This window comes from Maniola jurtina, chromosome 25 (genome assembly GCF_905333055.1).
Source record: "Maniola jurtina chromosome 25, ilManJurt1.1, whole genome shotgun sequence".
Classification (NCBI taxonomy): domain Eukaryota; kingdom Metazoa; phylum Arthropoda; class Insecta; order Lepidoptera; family Nymphalidae; genus Maniola; species Maniola jurtina.
In genome coordinates this window covers 1,977,780-1,991,916 of record NC_060053.1, presented here as the reverse complement: position 1 = coordinate 1,991,916, position 14,137 = coordinate 1,977,780, and the positions used below count along the sequence as shown (strand labels likewise).

Genomic DNA, 14,137 nt, shown 5'->3' with positions numbered 1-14,137 from the left:
ATCAGTTACTTTAAAGAACCAAAATTGTATAGGCCGACAGAAAAGGCCGAAAAGTCGATACTACGGACGTTGGAGGAATTTTAAGAGAGCAAACATACCCGGATAATCCTCTGCATTTCTCCAAAACGGATACGTAGAACTTTCTGGAAATACGCTAAGAATGTTGGAAAATCTTGGCACGATTCTTGTAAATGTCGTCTTCTCTTGTTGAGAAAGTGGACTTTTGCTGCCAGTTCGTCTTTGTTGTGTACTATACTAGTGTTCCTCTATATTCTACATATACAGGTAATTCAGACAGAAGAGTTGGCTCATTTTTTGCGCAACGGATCAGCCGGGCTGTCCAACGCGGAAATGCAGCCAGTATTCTTGGCACCATTCCACGCGGGCATGATTTGTATAGTAATTAGATAAGGCTAGCTTTAAGTTTTTTGGTAATCTAATTAGGCACTATTTTTATTTTTAGGATTCCGTACCTCAAAAGGAAAAAAAAAGAACCCTTATAGGATCACTTCGTTGTCTATTTGTCTGTCGTGTATTTTCCCGTACTTCCCGTTGACCTAGAATCATGAAAATTGGCAGGTAGCTAGGTCACGCTAGGTCTTATAGCACATGTAAAGATAAAGCCGGAAACCGTGAATTTGTCGTTACATCACAAAAAAAGTTAAAATGTGTTAATGAACAAATCCTAACGACTATTATAAATGCGAAAGTAGTATAGGCTAATTTATCCCGGAAAATCAAAGACTTCCTATGGGATTTTAAAAAACCGAAATCCACGCGGGCGAAGCCGCGGGCATCCTCTAGTAATTAATAAATTAATATTAATATTTTCAAAATAAGATAACTATACCAAGTGGGGTAGGTAACCTAGGAAAGGGCTTTACCGGTGCATTCTAAAAAAGATTTTTATTTATTTTTACGCAGAATAGTTTTTGATTTATCATGCAAAATGTCGGAAAAAATACCCGAGTACGGAACCCTCGGTGCGCGAGCCTGACTCGCACGTGGCTCGTTTTCTGAATCCCGTGGGAACTCTGATTTTCCGGGATAAACCCAGGATACAAACTATCTTTGTACTAAATAGATAAAGCCCGCGACTTTATCAGATCAAAAAGAGGATCCTATTTTCAAGCAGTGTGATGTAATTCTACAAAGTGTAACAAGAATCAAGGGATTTGTAAGGAAATAGTGTCATTTCAAAAAGCAGGTTAATACCTTAAGCCTGTTAAGCCAAAGCGTCACGTCGACGCCTCATAGCTGGTACACCTTAGATCCTTTAACATTATCACACGAACGTGCCGAACTTTTTAAAATTTTTGTATTTGGGATACTTTTATCTTCCCGAATATTTCTAAAGTTTTTGCTTAATTTATTTTTAACCCCCACACCAAAAAGTGGGTGTTATAAGTGTGACGTGTGTATCTGTGTATGTCTGTAGCATCGTAGCTCCTAAACTAATTAACCGATTTTAATTTAGTTTTTTTTTGTTTAAAAGGTGGCTTAATCGAGATTGTTCTTAGCTATAATCCAAGGAAATCGGTTCAGCCGTTTGAAAGTTATCAGCTCTTTTCTAGTTACTGTAACCTTTACTTGTCGGGGGTGTTATAAATTTTTAATTTACACTTGTATTATTTCTGTGGTCGTAAGGAAAAGGGGCATAAGTCAGATACGCGGCTACAGCTCGTTTCGCCAGTACGGACCAAAGAAAGAAATTAATATCCAATGAATTTTGTCGAAGAAGCTTCAAAATCGAACAACTCGACTCAAACTCTAAAAGGTCGATTAAAAATGCATCACGTATTTGCCCGAAGAACAACATTGCATCAAACTGGCTGTTAGTTGTTAGTTATACGTCTTCGCTTGCCAACTTGCGGTTTAGTTTCAAAAGCTCTTGCATTGGTGCAACTCGAGAACGAACTAAATCCAAGGTTTTCTCTGTAAACATTTTAGTTTGCGGGTATTTGACCCTATTGGTATAATATTAGTCTGTCTGGTGAAAGCTGAGAATGAGAGAAGTGTATCTGTGTATCTGTCTGTGGCATCGTAGCTCCTAAACTAATGAACCGATTTTAATTTAGTTTTTTTTTGTTTGAAAGGTGGCTTGATCGAGAGTGTTCTTAGCTATTATCCAAGAAAATTGGTTCAGCCGTTTGAAAGTTATCAGCTCTTTTCTAGTACTGTAACCTTCGCTTGTCGGGGGTGTTGTAAATTTTTAATTTACACTTGTGCCATTTGAATTGGGTACACATTCTTAGATCAGAATTTCGGGGCCAACATTTTGTCCATTTTAGCTCTTTGAGACAGGAAGTCAGCATAAGGAGCTTCCATGGAATTTTGGCGGCAATTCGACGAAGAAACTGAATTCCAATTTTCAATTTAACACTTTGAACTTTCAAAGGACGGGGTTGGGAATTGAATTTGATACACAACAAGCGAATCCTGAATAGCGTGGTAATTACTGATGAGAGTTATCTAGGAAATGCTTCAGGGTACACATCAGAAACGGGGTTGCTGATTCGTTTTTAGGGTTCCGTACCTCAAAAGGAAAAACGGAACCATTATAGGATCACTTTGTTGTCTGTCCGTCCGTCTGTCCGTCGTGTCTGTCAAGAAAACCTATAGGGTACTTCCCGTTGACCTAGAATCATGAAATTTTGCAGGTAGGTAGGTCTTATAGCACAAGTAAACGAATAAATCCGAAAACCGTGAATTTATGGTTACATCATTAAAAAAAATTCAAAGTAAGATAACTATACTAAGTGAGGTATCATAATATGAAAGGGCTTTATCTGTTTATTCTAAAACAGATTTTTATTTATTTTTATGCATAGTAGTTTTTGATTTATCGTGCAAAATGTCGGAAAAAAACCCCTAGTACGGAACCCTCGGTGCGCGAGTCTGACTCGCACTTGGTCGGTTTTTCAGGGTTCCGTACCTCAAAAGAAAACCTTTCGTATTTTGACCTTTAAGTGCAAAAAAATATCTCACGAGTTATCGCCAAAAAATGTACGAATTTTGAAAAACTAATGATTCTAAAACATATGTTACATGCTATATAGGGTTTTTGTTACTTTTCAGTTTGATCCAACGTAACATTTCTTTTCAGAAACATTAATTTTTGTTCACGATTTTCGGCGATAACTCTAATTTTTTTTTGCTCTTAACAGCTTTTTAGTTAACAGCTTTTTAGTTATGTACTTTTGAATTTGAAGGTTCATAAATTTCTGGTAAGTAACCCTAGTAAGGGGTCACAATGTAAGCGTTAATTTCGCGCAGGATTTCACAAATTAGTTTAAGTCATCAAACAAGGGGTCGCTATAAAGAGGCCTCGCTCAGTCGAGTCTATGGTTGAAGACGGCCATAAAATAGAACCATGATTTTATGTTTAAAGCTATAACAAAAGAGTCCCTTGTCTTAATTAATGAGTTTCGGCTTAATCCCCTTCCCTTCATCGTTCCATCTCTGCCTCCTTGGTCTAGGAGATAGCATACCAGTATCTTTTGTATTAGGTACATACTAGCTGATGCCCGCGACTTCGTCCGCGTGGATTTAAGTTTTTTAAAATCCCGTGGGAACTCTTTGATTTTCCGGAATAAAAAGTAGTCTGTGTGCTAATCCAGAATATTATCTATCTCCATTCCAAATTTTAGCCAAATCCGTTCAGTAGTTTCTGCGTGAAAGAGTAACAAACATACACACACACACATATAAACTTTCTCCTTTATAATATTAGTGTGAAGTGTGATACTACTTTTTAGGGTTCCGTACCTCTGAAGGAAAAACGGAACCCTTAAAGGATCACTTTGTTGTCTGTCTGTCTGTCGGTCGTGTCTGTCAAGAAACCTAAAGGGTATTTTTTTTTGATTTTTGGCTCTGTCATAAGTAAGGGGATTACGTAATAGATAGAGCACTATTCTAACTTCTTTCCGTGGATAGAGTATTTACAGGTTCTAGAACACGATTTTTGCTTGAAACTAAGATTTGAAATAGCTCTTCCATAGGTGTTGATTCCGATCAATATTAGCATGTAAGAGACGAGGGCTTTAAAAATTCAAAATGTTTTTATTCAATTAAACTTTTACAAGTACTTTTGAATCGTCAAAAACATCTACCACTGCTTCGGAATGCCTTTCCTACCGAGAAGAACCAGCAAGAAACTCGGCGGTTGCTCTTTTCAAAGATTTGATATGTAATGCCATGTATACAAGTAATTGAAGTCCCGCGCATTGCTGGAGCGAGCTGCAGGTCAAATCCACGCTCTTTCATCATTTACATAATCTTCGATTATATGCTTTATTAGACGGAACAATCGGTTAATTAAAATTAAAAACAATCGCATGCAAAGGCGGCCTGCTGTTGCATATACAATTGTTTTTAGTTTTTTTTCTGTTTTTTCCTTTTGTGCTGATTTTTTCATGTTTTGTGTGCAGTAAAGTTTTTATCTATCTATCTATTTATCTGTCTATCTAAAACTCTGAGGCTTATGGCAGCCTGCAGCCCTAAAGCTACGGCAAATGAGGTCCCGGTGATCGCTTTTAAACCCCCGGTCCCTTGCCCCGCAGCGCTGTAACTTATAAAAGTCTCTTTGAGACCTCTTAATCTTGAGGACGTGGAATTATTTATAAGAGGGATTTACCCTCTTTGTGCGAAACAGACCGGGTTAAGGCTTTGGCGTACTGATGACAAATTTCTTTATTTATTAAAGTTACTCACCATACATGCATCTCAATACAAAATTATTACTATTTTTTATTATTCTATATCTTAAACTAAGTCAAATCTCTTCATTATTAGTGCGATAGCAAACATCGCAAAAATTTTGTATCATTGACCTACAAAATCTCTAAATATGTAGAAAAAATATATACTTATTCTAAACTAGCTGTGCCCGCGACTTCGTTCGCGTGGAATAGTGACTTTTCGGGCAACATATTTTGAATTACATATACCGTCGCTTGGGTAGTACGTTAAAAATGTGACATATGACTAACATAACTTTTTTATTTATGAACCGATTGACATGAAATAAACACTAAATGTTAAGTGAAGCTTATTACAATATATTAGTGAAAACCGTATCTAAATCGAATAAGCCGTTTCTGATATTAGCGTGCACAAACCCACAGACAAACAGACAAAAAAAAATTAATTACAATTTCGGGTTCGGCATCGATATAATAACAACCCCTGCTACTTTTTTTTATATATTTCCATTGTACAGACACCACTTTTCTACAATTTTATTATATGTATAGATCTATCGAATATGAAGCCTACACACCTACTACTGAGCTTCTTTTCAACTGATGTTTGATGCTTATACATTTTACAATTCCGCCCAATCACAGAAACTATTTCCCCGTTTTCGATTAATTATTCCACTCAGCAATAAAACTTAATAAAACTAAAAAGTAATTAACTTGTTTGTCGCCAGGCTTCCTCCCTGTTCGCTCCGAGAGAAGTAGCTCTGAACGCACCCCCCTCGACGCGGCAGAGCTCCTCAGAGACGCACCCCTCTACCCTCCTCTACGTGACACCCCTGGAACTCTTGTTGACAACCCTGAAACTTTCAACGAAGGAAACAACGACAAAACAAGCAATTTAAGCCCTCCAAACCCTAATTCCAAAGACTTCCAGCCATTCTTCGATACGAACGATTTCGATGAAGATTCAATTGATAATACAGATGTAAACGAAGTCACTGGTGTCAATTATGATGAAACTGAAACCAGTATTGAAGATAGTAGTATACTAGTTACTCCAGATGAAACTGTTCTTGAAAACCTAAACGATTCCAAAGATAAAACCCTAGAATCTGACCCTAGTTTGAGTAAAAATAAACTCCCTGGAGCAGAAACATTAGACGACGCTAGTATCAAAATAATAGATTTTAATAAAGACAATATATTTGAAACGGATGTAATAAGTAAAAGCAATATCACCCCAGATGATTACAACGATTTACAAAATGTTCCTCAAGTTTTAGAATCTAGTCAAACGGAACAAAATGAAGAATCTGTAGGCAGTGAAACTACTAATGGAATATTGGAAAATGAAGATTTTAATTCAGAAAGTGCTTTTATAGTCGCTCCAGGGTCGAATGTGGATGAATTGAACAGAATTTTGATGGCTGAAGAAGCAAGAGTGGAATTCGAGAATAATAAGTTTTCTGATAAATCTAATAAAGATAAGCTAGCTAAATCATCTGTGAATGAAGATTATTCAAGCGAGGCACATGTTACTGAAGATAGTTTTGATCGAAAGAAAAGGAGCAGTACGGATTGGGAGAAATCTTCGAAGGTAAGATTTAAGATTTATTACTTCAATCAACTTAATAGAATGTTTATAAAACATAACATTAGTTATAGTAAGTTTTATGACATCGCCTATACGACAGGCATGGCTTGCCCATTGCCACTTCAGCTTGCTTGTTAATAAATGTATCGATGACTAGCTGATGCCCGCGACTTCGTTCGCGTGGATGTAGGTTTTTTAAAATTCCCGTGGGAACTCTTTGATATTCCGGGATAAAAAGTAGCCTATGTGCTAATCCAGGGTATAATCTATCTCCATTTTAAATTTCAGCCCAATCCGTCCAGTAGTTTTTGCGTGAAGGAGTAACAAACATACACACACACACACATACAAACTTTCTCCATTATAATATTAGTGTGATAGTGTGATGATGATTATTTGCAGTCACGTCGAGTCAAAACCGGCGATACAATCCTGAACATCCGTGGAGCGGTGCGTGATGCCATCGGCGATGCTGGGGCAGCCCCTGGCATGAGGGCATCGTCCAGGGTCGACGCTTTCGTCATCAGACCAGCTCCTGTCATGAGGGACGAGCCTAGAGAGCAGATGAGGGAATCTCGGAGGGACAGAGTGCCTGCTCCACCCCCTCAGGTAAATATGGGTTACTCAGCACTGTTTGGGTCAAATATCCTACAAAGTTTCTTCTCATATACCGAAGTATCCTATTTCAATTTTACTGACTTCAAAAAAGGAGGTTCTCTATTCGAGTGTGTTTTTAACCTCCGCCCCAAAAAGAGGGGTGTTATAAGTTTGACGTGTGTATCTGTGTATCTCTCTGTGGCATCGTTGCTCCTAAACTAATGAACCGATTTTAATTAAGTTTTTTTTTTGTAGGAAAGGAATCCAAGAAAATCGGTTCAACGTTTGAAAGTTATCAGCTCTTTTCTAGTTACTGTAACCTTCACTTGTCGGGGGTGTTATAAATTTTTAATATAATTTTTTTGTATAATATGTTTGTTACGCTCCGCCAAATATGAGCCGATTTTGATAATTTTTTTTATTTATGAACAAAAAATGGATGAACATACATATCTTCAATTTTGCCATTGGCAGCAAGGCAAACTGTGGCCTAATTCCGCAACTTTTGATAAGTATTTATAAATTAAAACTAAATACATTTAGAAACCTTGTAAAAAGCTACAGGATGTATCTAAAGTAGAAATGCTCAAAATCTGTACATTTGAACAACAAAACAATTTGTTTCGCCAAACAATCAAACGTCTCTGATCCGCGTAGACCGCAGAAGCGACAAGACGAGGCATAATTAAATCCGCCGTGTCTATACATTTGTAGACCACGAGAATATTATATTGCAGTTTAGCAAATATTCAGTTAGTTATAAGCGGTAATAGCCTAGTCACTAAGCTTCGCCGTAATTACTAGGCTCAGATTGAAATCTATAGAGTGCACTTTGACTTTGCTTAGATGTTTCAGTTAAAACGAGACAGATTTATGCCAGCGATATAACGCTGTCTCGTTTTAACAATGTCTGCACTGCATGATTTTATACCTTGAATTAACACATAGGCTTTTATCCATTAAAAATCCATAGTTCCCGCAGGATTTTTTAAACACAAATTCAAATTCAAATTCAAATTATTTCAATTAAACTTTTACAAGTGCTTTTGAATCGTCAAAATAATCTACCACTGGTTCGGAATGCTGTTCCTACCGAGAAGAACCAGCAAGAAACTCGGCGGTTGCTCTTTTCAAATCCGCTCCAACTTCGGACCCGGTTTTAGCCTGCCGGTTGGACCTCGGAAAAGACTGTAGAAGAGGCTCCGGCTCGATAAACCCTTCACTAGGGTTCCGCGCTCGGTATAATCCAAGTATCAAAATCGACTGTGTAACAAGACGATAAATAAACAGGGTGTTCATCAGACTTCGTGTTTGTTTCTCTGCCGCCGAGACACCCCGTCATAACACATATCCATGCGAACGAAGTCGCAGGCATCATCTAGTTAATATTATAAATGCAAAAATGTGTCTGTATCCATCTATCCTCTCCATCCATCCATCCATCTATCCATCCCTTACCTTCCATCTCTTACCTTTTCATGGTCCATCGTTTAACCGATTTTAATGCAGTGCTGTGAAAAAGTACCTATGGAAATGGCCTATTATGGGATGTCCGGGATACTCGGCGTCGTCGTACCAAAATAAGTTGATATAATGATTTTGCTTGGTCTAACTGTATGATTACTAAACAGTGTAAAGTATTTACCAACGAGAATACGATATAATTTCGCCGCGTAAGAAAAAGAGGCCCTGAATTAAAATATTACAACGTTCCGTAACAGGCCTTCGTTTGAAGCGCTCTTTTAGGTGGTTGGCCAGGGTTGTCACTTCGTTACATGAGTTGATTTTTAACCCCCGACCCAAAAAGAGGGGCGTTATAAGTTTGACGTGTGTATCTGTGTATCTGTCTGTGGCATCGTAGCTCCTAAACTAGTGAACCGATTTTAATTTAGTTTTTTTTTTGTTTGAAATGTGGCTTGATCGAGAGTGTTCTTAGCTATAATCCAAGAAAATCGGTCCAGCCGTTTGAAAGTTATCAGCTCTTTTCTAGTTACTCTAACCTTCACTTGTCGGGAGTGTTATTTTTTAAGTCAAATCAGTTTTCTTCTCATACTTATTATTATGTAGGTATACTTTCTAAGAGCCGTATTGAATCCGTAGGTATTATTATAGCTAGTCTTTGCGCGACTTATCGCCGCATAGTTTCATGCTTTTTAACCGACTTTAAAAAGGGAGGAGGTTCACAATTCGATGGAATATTTTTAATTTTTATGTATGTTCCCCGAATACTCGAAGACGCATGAACCGATTTGGATTTTTTTTATTTGAAAGATATACTTTCCAGATGACCCCATATAAAGTTGGTGAAGATCTGATGAATATCTGCGGAGATGGAGAACAGAACTCCTCCATGGATAAAAGTAAATTACTCGCGATCAGTGTAATAGCTTAGTAAATAGTAGGGTTTTAACTAGACATAGCATATTTTAATACAGTGGGGCCACTAAAAATTGTGAAATAAAAGAAAATCAAAAATAATAAAACCGACTCCAATAACCACAAACACGAAAAAGTACATCTTATAGGATAATAAAATCAATCTGTTTCCCTGTCAGTTTTTTGGTTACTTATATCCATTCGTATGAATATACGTGAATATACTTCTTCTTTAGTTAGGCAAGTAACTTATTTGGAAGTTGGCAACCCTACCAGAAGAGCAGAGGAGCTCATAATGTAATTAATTGTGTTTGTTATAAAATGTTGACATCGCGACTGAGGCGAGGGCTGCCACAAGGGAGATGTTTAATTTGATTTGCTAATGTTTGATGGTCACGAATAATTAGATTCTAAGCAACACGAAACGATATTTTATAATCGAACTAGCTGACAGCCCTGGCTACGCTCTAGCTGTGATTTTGAAAATTATTATTACTTAACATGGTCTGTCTGCTTCAAAAATTCAAAATTCAAAATATTTTTATTCAATTAGACTTTTACAAGTTCTTTTGAATCGTCAAAAGCATCTACCACTGGTTCGGAATGCCTTTCCTACCGAGAAGAACCAGCAAGAAATTCGGCGGTTGCTCTTTTAAAAGATTTGATATACAATTTTATGCCATGTATAAAAGCAATTGAGGCCCCGCGCATTCCTGGAGCGAGCTGCATGTCAAATCCACGCTCTTTTATCATTTGCATAACCTTCGATTGTATATGCTTTTCTCAGGAGCATAGTTTTAATAGATTTTTTGAACCTGTGTAAAGGCAAGTCCAAAATTGATTTCCATTGATTGGTGGTTTCCATGCAGCCTCAGAAACTGGAGAAGGAGCTGCTGGTTGAGCCGCATGCGCGTGCGCGCATCGTGTGCGACCTGCTCAATGTCACCAACCTGCGCTGGTACAAGGACAGTGAGGTGAGGACCTTAGTAACAAAACTGGCCAAGTGCGAGTCAGATTCGGGCACTGAGGGTTCCGTACTCGGGTATTTTTCCAACATTTTGCACGATAAATCAAACTGTCAAATTTCATGATTCTCGGTCAACGGGAAGTACCCTATAGGTTTCTTGACAGACACGACGGACAGACAGACAGACAACGAAGTGATCCTATAAGGGTTCCGTTTTTCCTTTTGTCGTACAGAACCCTAACAAGCGGGGTCAATTTTTTTACATTTTTGAGTTGTGAATTTCTTTATCCCACATAGGTACATTATCAAATCTAACTTATACTCAGAGATAGAACAATCTGTTAGCATAGTAATAATAATATAGCTTTATTTAATTCCATACAAAAAATTGACATACACGATAAACGGACGGACAGACAGTCTGTCTGTTCTTTTTGTAGTATGTCTGTCTGAGACAGACATACAACAAAAAGATCCTATAAGGCTTTTGAGGTACGCAATTCTAATAAAAAAAACTTATTGTTAAGTTATTTATAGAATAACGCTGTACAAAATAATTAGCATTCCACCGGAGTAGTGTACACCGGTAAGAGGTAATTAATATGTAAAGCAAACCCTAGAGACGTAGCCACTTTCAATACATTTCGTGCGAACCTTGAGGCGGGTTGCCACGTTTCCTGCTTACGATATTGGAAACTTTTAAGGGATATTCAAAACTCCTTATTTTACTCATAATAAATGAATATTTAAAAAAAAGAATATTAGCCATTTTAATCATGACTAACATTCCCCCTTTCCCCTCCAACTAAGCGTAAAGCTTGTGCCAGGAGTGGGTACGACAATAGTGCAACGGCTGGGGTTTGAACCGCCGACCTTTCGGAATTCAGTCCACTACTATAAACCTACTACCTCTGAGCTATTGAGGCTTAATAAATGAATATTATAAGCGTGAAAGTGTTATTTATTTGTTAGTTTGTCCTTCAATCATGCCGGAGTATGACGTGATTTTAGGGTTCCATACCTCAAAAGGAAAACGGAACCCTTATAGGATGCTAAATTTCATGATTCTAGGTCAACGGCAAGTACCTTATAGGTTTTCTTGACAGACACGACAGACGGACATACGGCCAGACAGGTAGACAGACAGATAACAAAGTGATCCTATAAGGGTTCCGTTTTTCCTTTGAGATACAGAACCCTAAAAAGGTTCCAGCTAAACATATAGCTAATAATTAATCTTGTTGTTCCTTGTGTATCTTGGACTTCCGCATCTGTTTCTATCCAACATTCATCTAGCAAGTCAACCTCCCCTCGTCTCCGGGTGGAGGGGAGTCAGCCTGGCGGGAGGGGGATGCGGTGGAGATACCCCGAGCGTCACGTGGGCACGCCGCGAGGTGGCGCTGCGCCGGCCGCGACCGCTCTGGCCGCACTGTCACCGGTGAACCCACGCGCCTGCTTATATACGGTAAGTGTACCAAGTTTAGGATCCCAAGGATATACAGGGTGTAACCTCAGGGTGTAAGGTTGCCTCCTCGTTTTCGTGACTAAAAATGGTTTACGCCCACTGAGGTTTTTGTCTCTGTCATTTGTATGAGGTTACGTAACAGAGAGAGCGCTGAGCGCTGTATTAACTTCTCTCCGTGGATAGAGTATAGTCTCCTATAAATCCTATCGGGAGGAATATAATGAATATTTTGTCAACAGAACCGGTGCGTTCGGTGTATTTGGCGGTGGATGGAAGACGCCTCGATGCCGGTAACACGTGGGTTCCAGTCAGAGACAAGACCGTCCTTGAAGTGCGATGCGTTGCAGAGGGTAAGTATACGATGAATAGCCTGAAATAGTTCATATAAACCATGAATAGATTGAAGATACAACATGGCATAAGAGTCTAAGAGACAAATAAATAACAGTAAGTATTTTTGAATATTGTATTTTCTTCAATAAGCATAGTAAATCCTAGATTTTTTTATATATTTGCTGGTTAATATATTATGTGAAAAGCTTTGGTTAAGGCAATTTTTATAATCTTAAAAATTCATTGTTATCAACTGATAGTGCCGAGTTTCTTGCTGGTCCTTCTCGATAGGAACGCCATTCCGAACCAGTAGTAAATTATTTTGACGACTCAAAAGCACTTGTAAAAGTCTACTTGAATAAATATTCTATTCTATTCTATAGACGTCCACAGCTACTAACTACTAACAATAATAATAAATAATTAGGGATGATACATGCCGAAAAAAATCTTTTTGAGTGGAACTTTTCTTGCTTGAGTATCGTTTCTCCAAAAGATTTAGTTTGTTTGTCATACGTCTCAGACCTTGTTCGGGACTCTCGTAGTAATTAATTATCACCACTATATCATCTTACAAATCTAACAATTGGGACCATCAAATAGTGTACTTTGTATGAATGATTTTGAGTTTGAGTTTTTGAAAACGATTGGTAACCCCATTTTTAGCTTGAAAACGTTGCAATCTAGGTTGCATTTCCGAAAGCCAAAAGCTCTCGAACTTTCAAAAACCTTAATGGCTCGTAATGGTATGTTCTGAAAGCCCTTTAACGGAGGACTGTGGACTCTTTAGCTAGTATTCAGCTCAATCCAAGCTATTCAGCCACTGCATGATCGAAAAGAAATTAAGCGAAATATCGGTCAAACTGGGCCACGAAATTCAAAGCGGTTGAATGAGGTAAAGAATTTTGAGTTAGCACTTCTGCTTGCAATTCGGATTTCAGTATTGAATTTCGTAGACGATTTACGTTCAATAAACAAGTTCTAATAAGTATGTCAAAAACATTTTAAGGTTTATGTTTTTCATTGAAGAAATTAGTATCCATAGAAGAGCTATTTCAAACAAAAATCTTGTACTTTCGAGCTGTTAACAGGGCTCTCTCCGTCATTCGTTTCATACAATCGTAGTTCCAATTTCATTTGAATACTAAGCAACCAAAGTCCATGAAATTTTGCAGACATATTCTAGAAACTAATATCTGTGTCTGTGGTTTTCCAGATTTCTGTTAAAATATTCGATTTCAAAGTTACGCGGTCTTAAAAATTTTCATACAAATCTTTGAGCCCCTGTAATTTTAAAACTACATATTTTTAGAAAAATCTAAAACACCACAGACACAGATATTAGTTTCTAGAATATGTCTGCAAAATTTCATGGACTTTGGTTGTTTAATATTCAAATGAAATTGGAACTACGATTGAATGAAACGAGTGACGGAGAGAGCCCTGTTAAGGCTAACAGGATTTTGTTTACCGCTGCCCTAAATAGTGACCTTCTACTCATGTTGAACCACTGGCGAAGGTTCTGCCAGGTCTACGTTTGCCTTTTATCTTGCCCTGTATAAACCAAATTGAAGAACAGTAATTCGGTTTCGTTTACGATTTGGAAGCGTTTTTCCAATCAATATAAACAGCTGGCCAAATAACATTGAAATTATGTGATTGTGACTCTACATTATTAAACTAACAGGTGTGAAAATGTATTGCTATCCCTTTCACAATGCTTCTTATGGAAAAGGATAGCACTGTATTTAGTTTGAGACTTTAATTGACAGTTCCTGTTTTTACCCAGGTGGTGTACCACCCCCGGAACTGTCATGGCAGCTGCTGGCTTTGGAGCCTGCGCTGGACCACAGACCGTATCTGCGTATTCATCACACGAATTATTCTATTGGTAACAAAATTCAAGACATATTTATATAATATTTTAACTTTTTAGTAGGCATTCTGATTTCACTAGTTTTACGAAGTTTTCCCACTTACTTTTAAGAGGGATTACAAAAGAATTCTGTGCACATTTTTTCGGATATTACTATAGGTTAAAATAAAATAAATAAAATAGGGTGTAACCCGAACGCTAGCAAAAACTTAGCATAGGTTACTAT

The 14,137-nt window shown here is 37.8% G+C and overlaps 1 protein-coding gene across 1 annotated transcript in view; it reads left to right on the top strand.

The window, feature by feature from the left end:
• LOC123877973 overlaps positions 1-14,137 on the top strand; it is an 87,989-nt gene that overhangs the window by 64,229 nt on the left and 9,623 nt on the right. The window contains exons 2-7 of the mRNA XM_045924922.1: positions 5,435-6,300; positions 6,700-6,906; positions 10,140-10,244; positions 11,534-11,702; positions 11,942-12,052; positions 13,825-13,926. Coding sequence (XP_045780878.1) covers positions 5,435-6,300; positions 6,700-6,906; positions 10,140-10,244; positions 11,534-11,702; positions 11,942-12,052; positions 13,825-13,926 — 1,560 coding nt within the window. The remainder of the gene's footprint in view (positions 1-5,434; positions 6,301-6,699; positions 6,907-10,139; positions 10,245-11,533; positions 11,703-11,941; positions 12,053-13,824; positions 13,927-14,137) is intronic.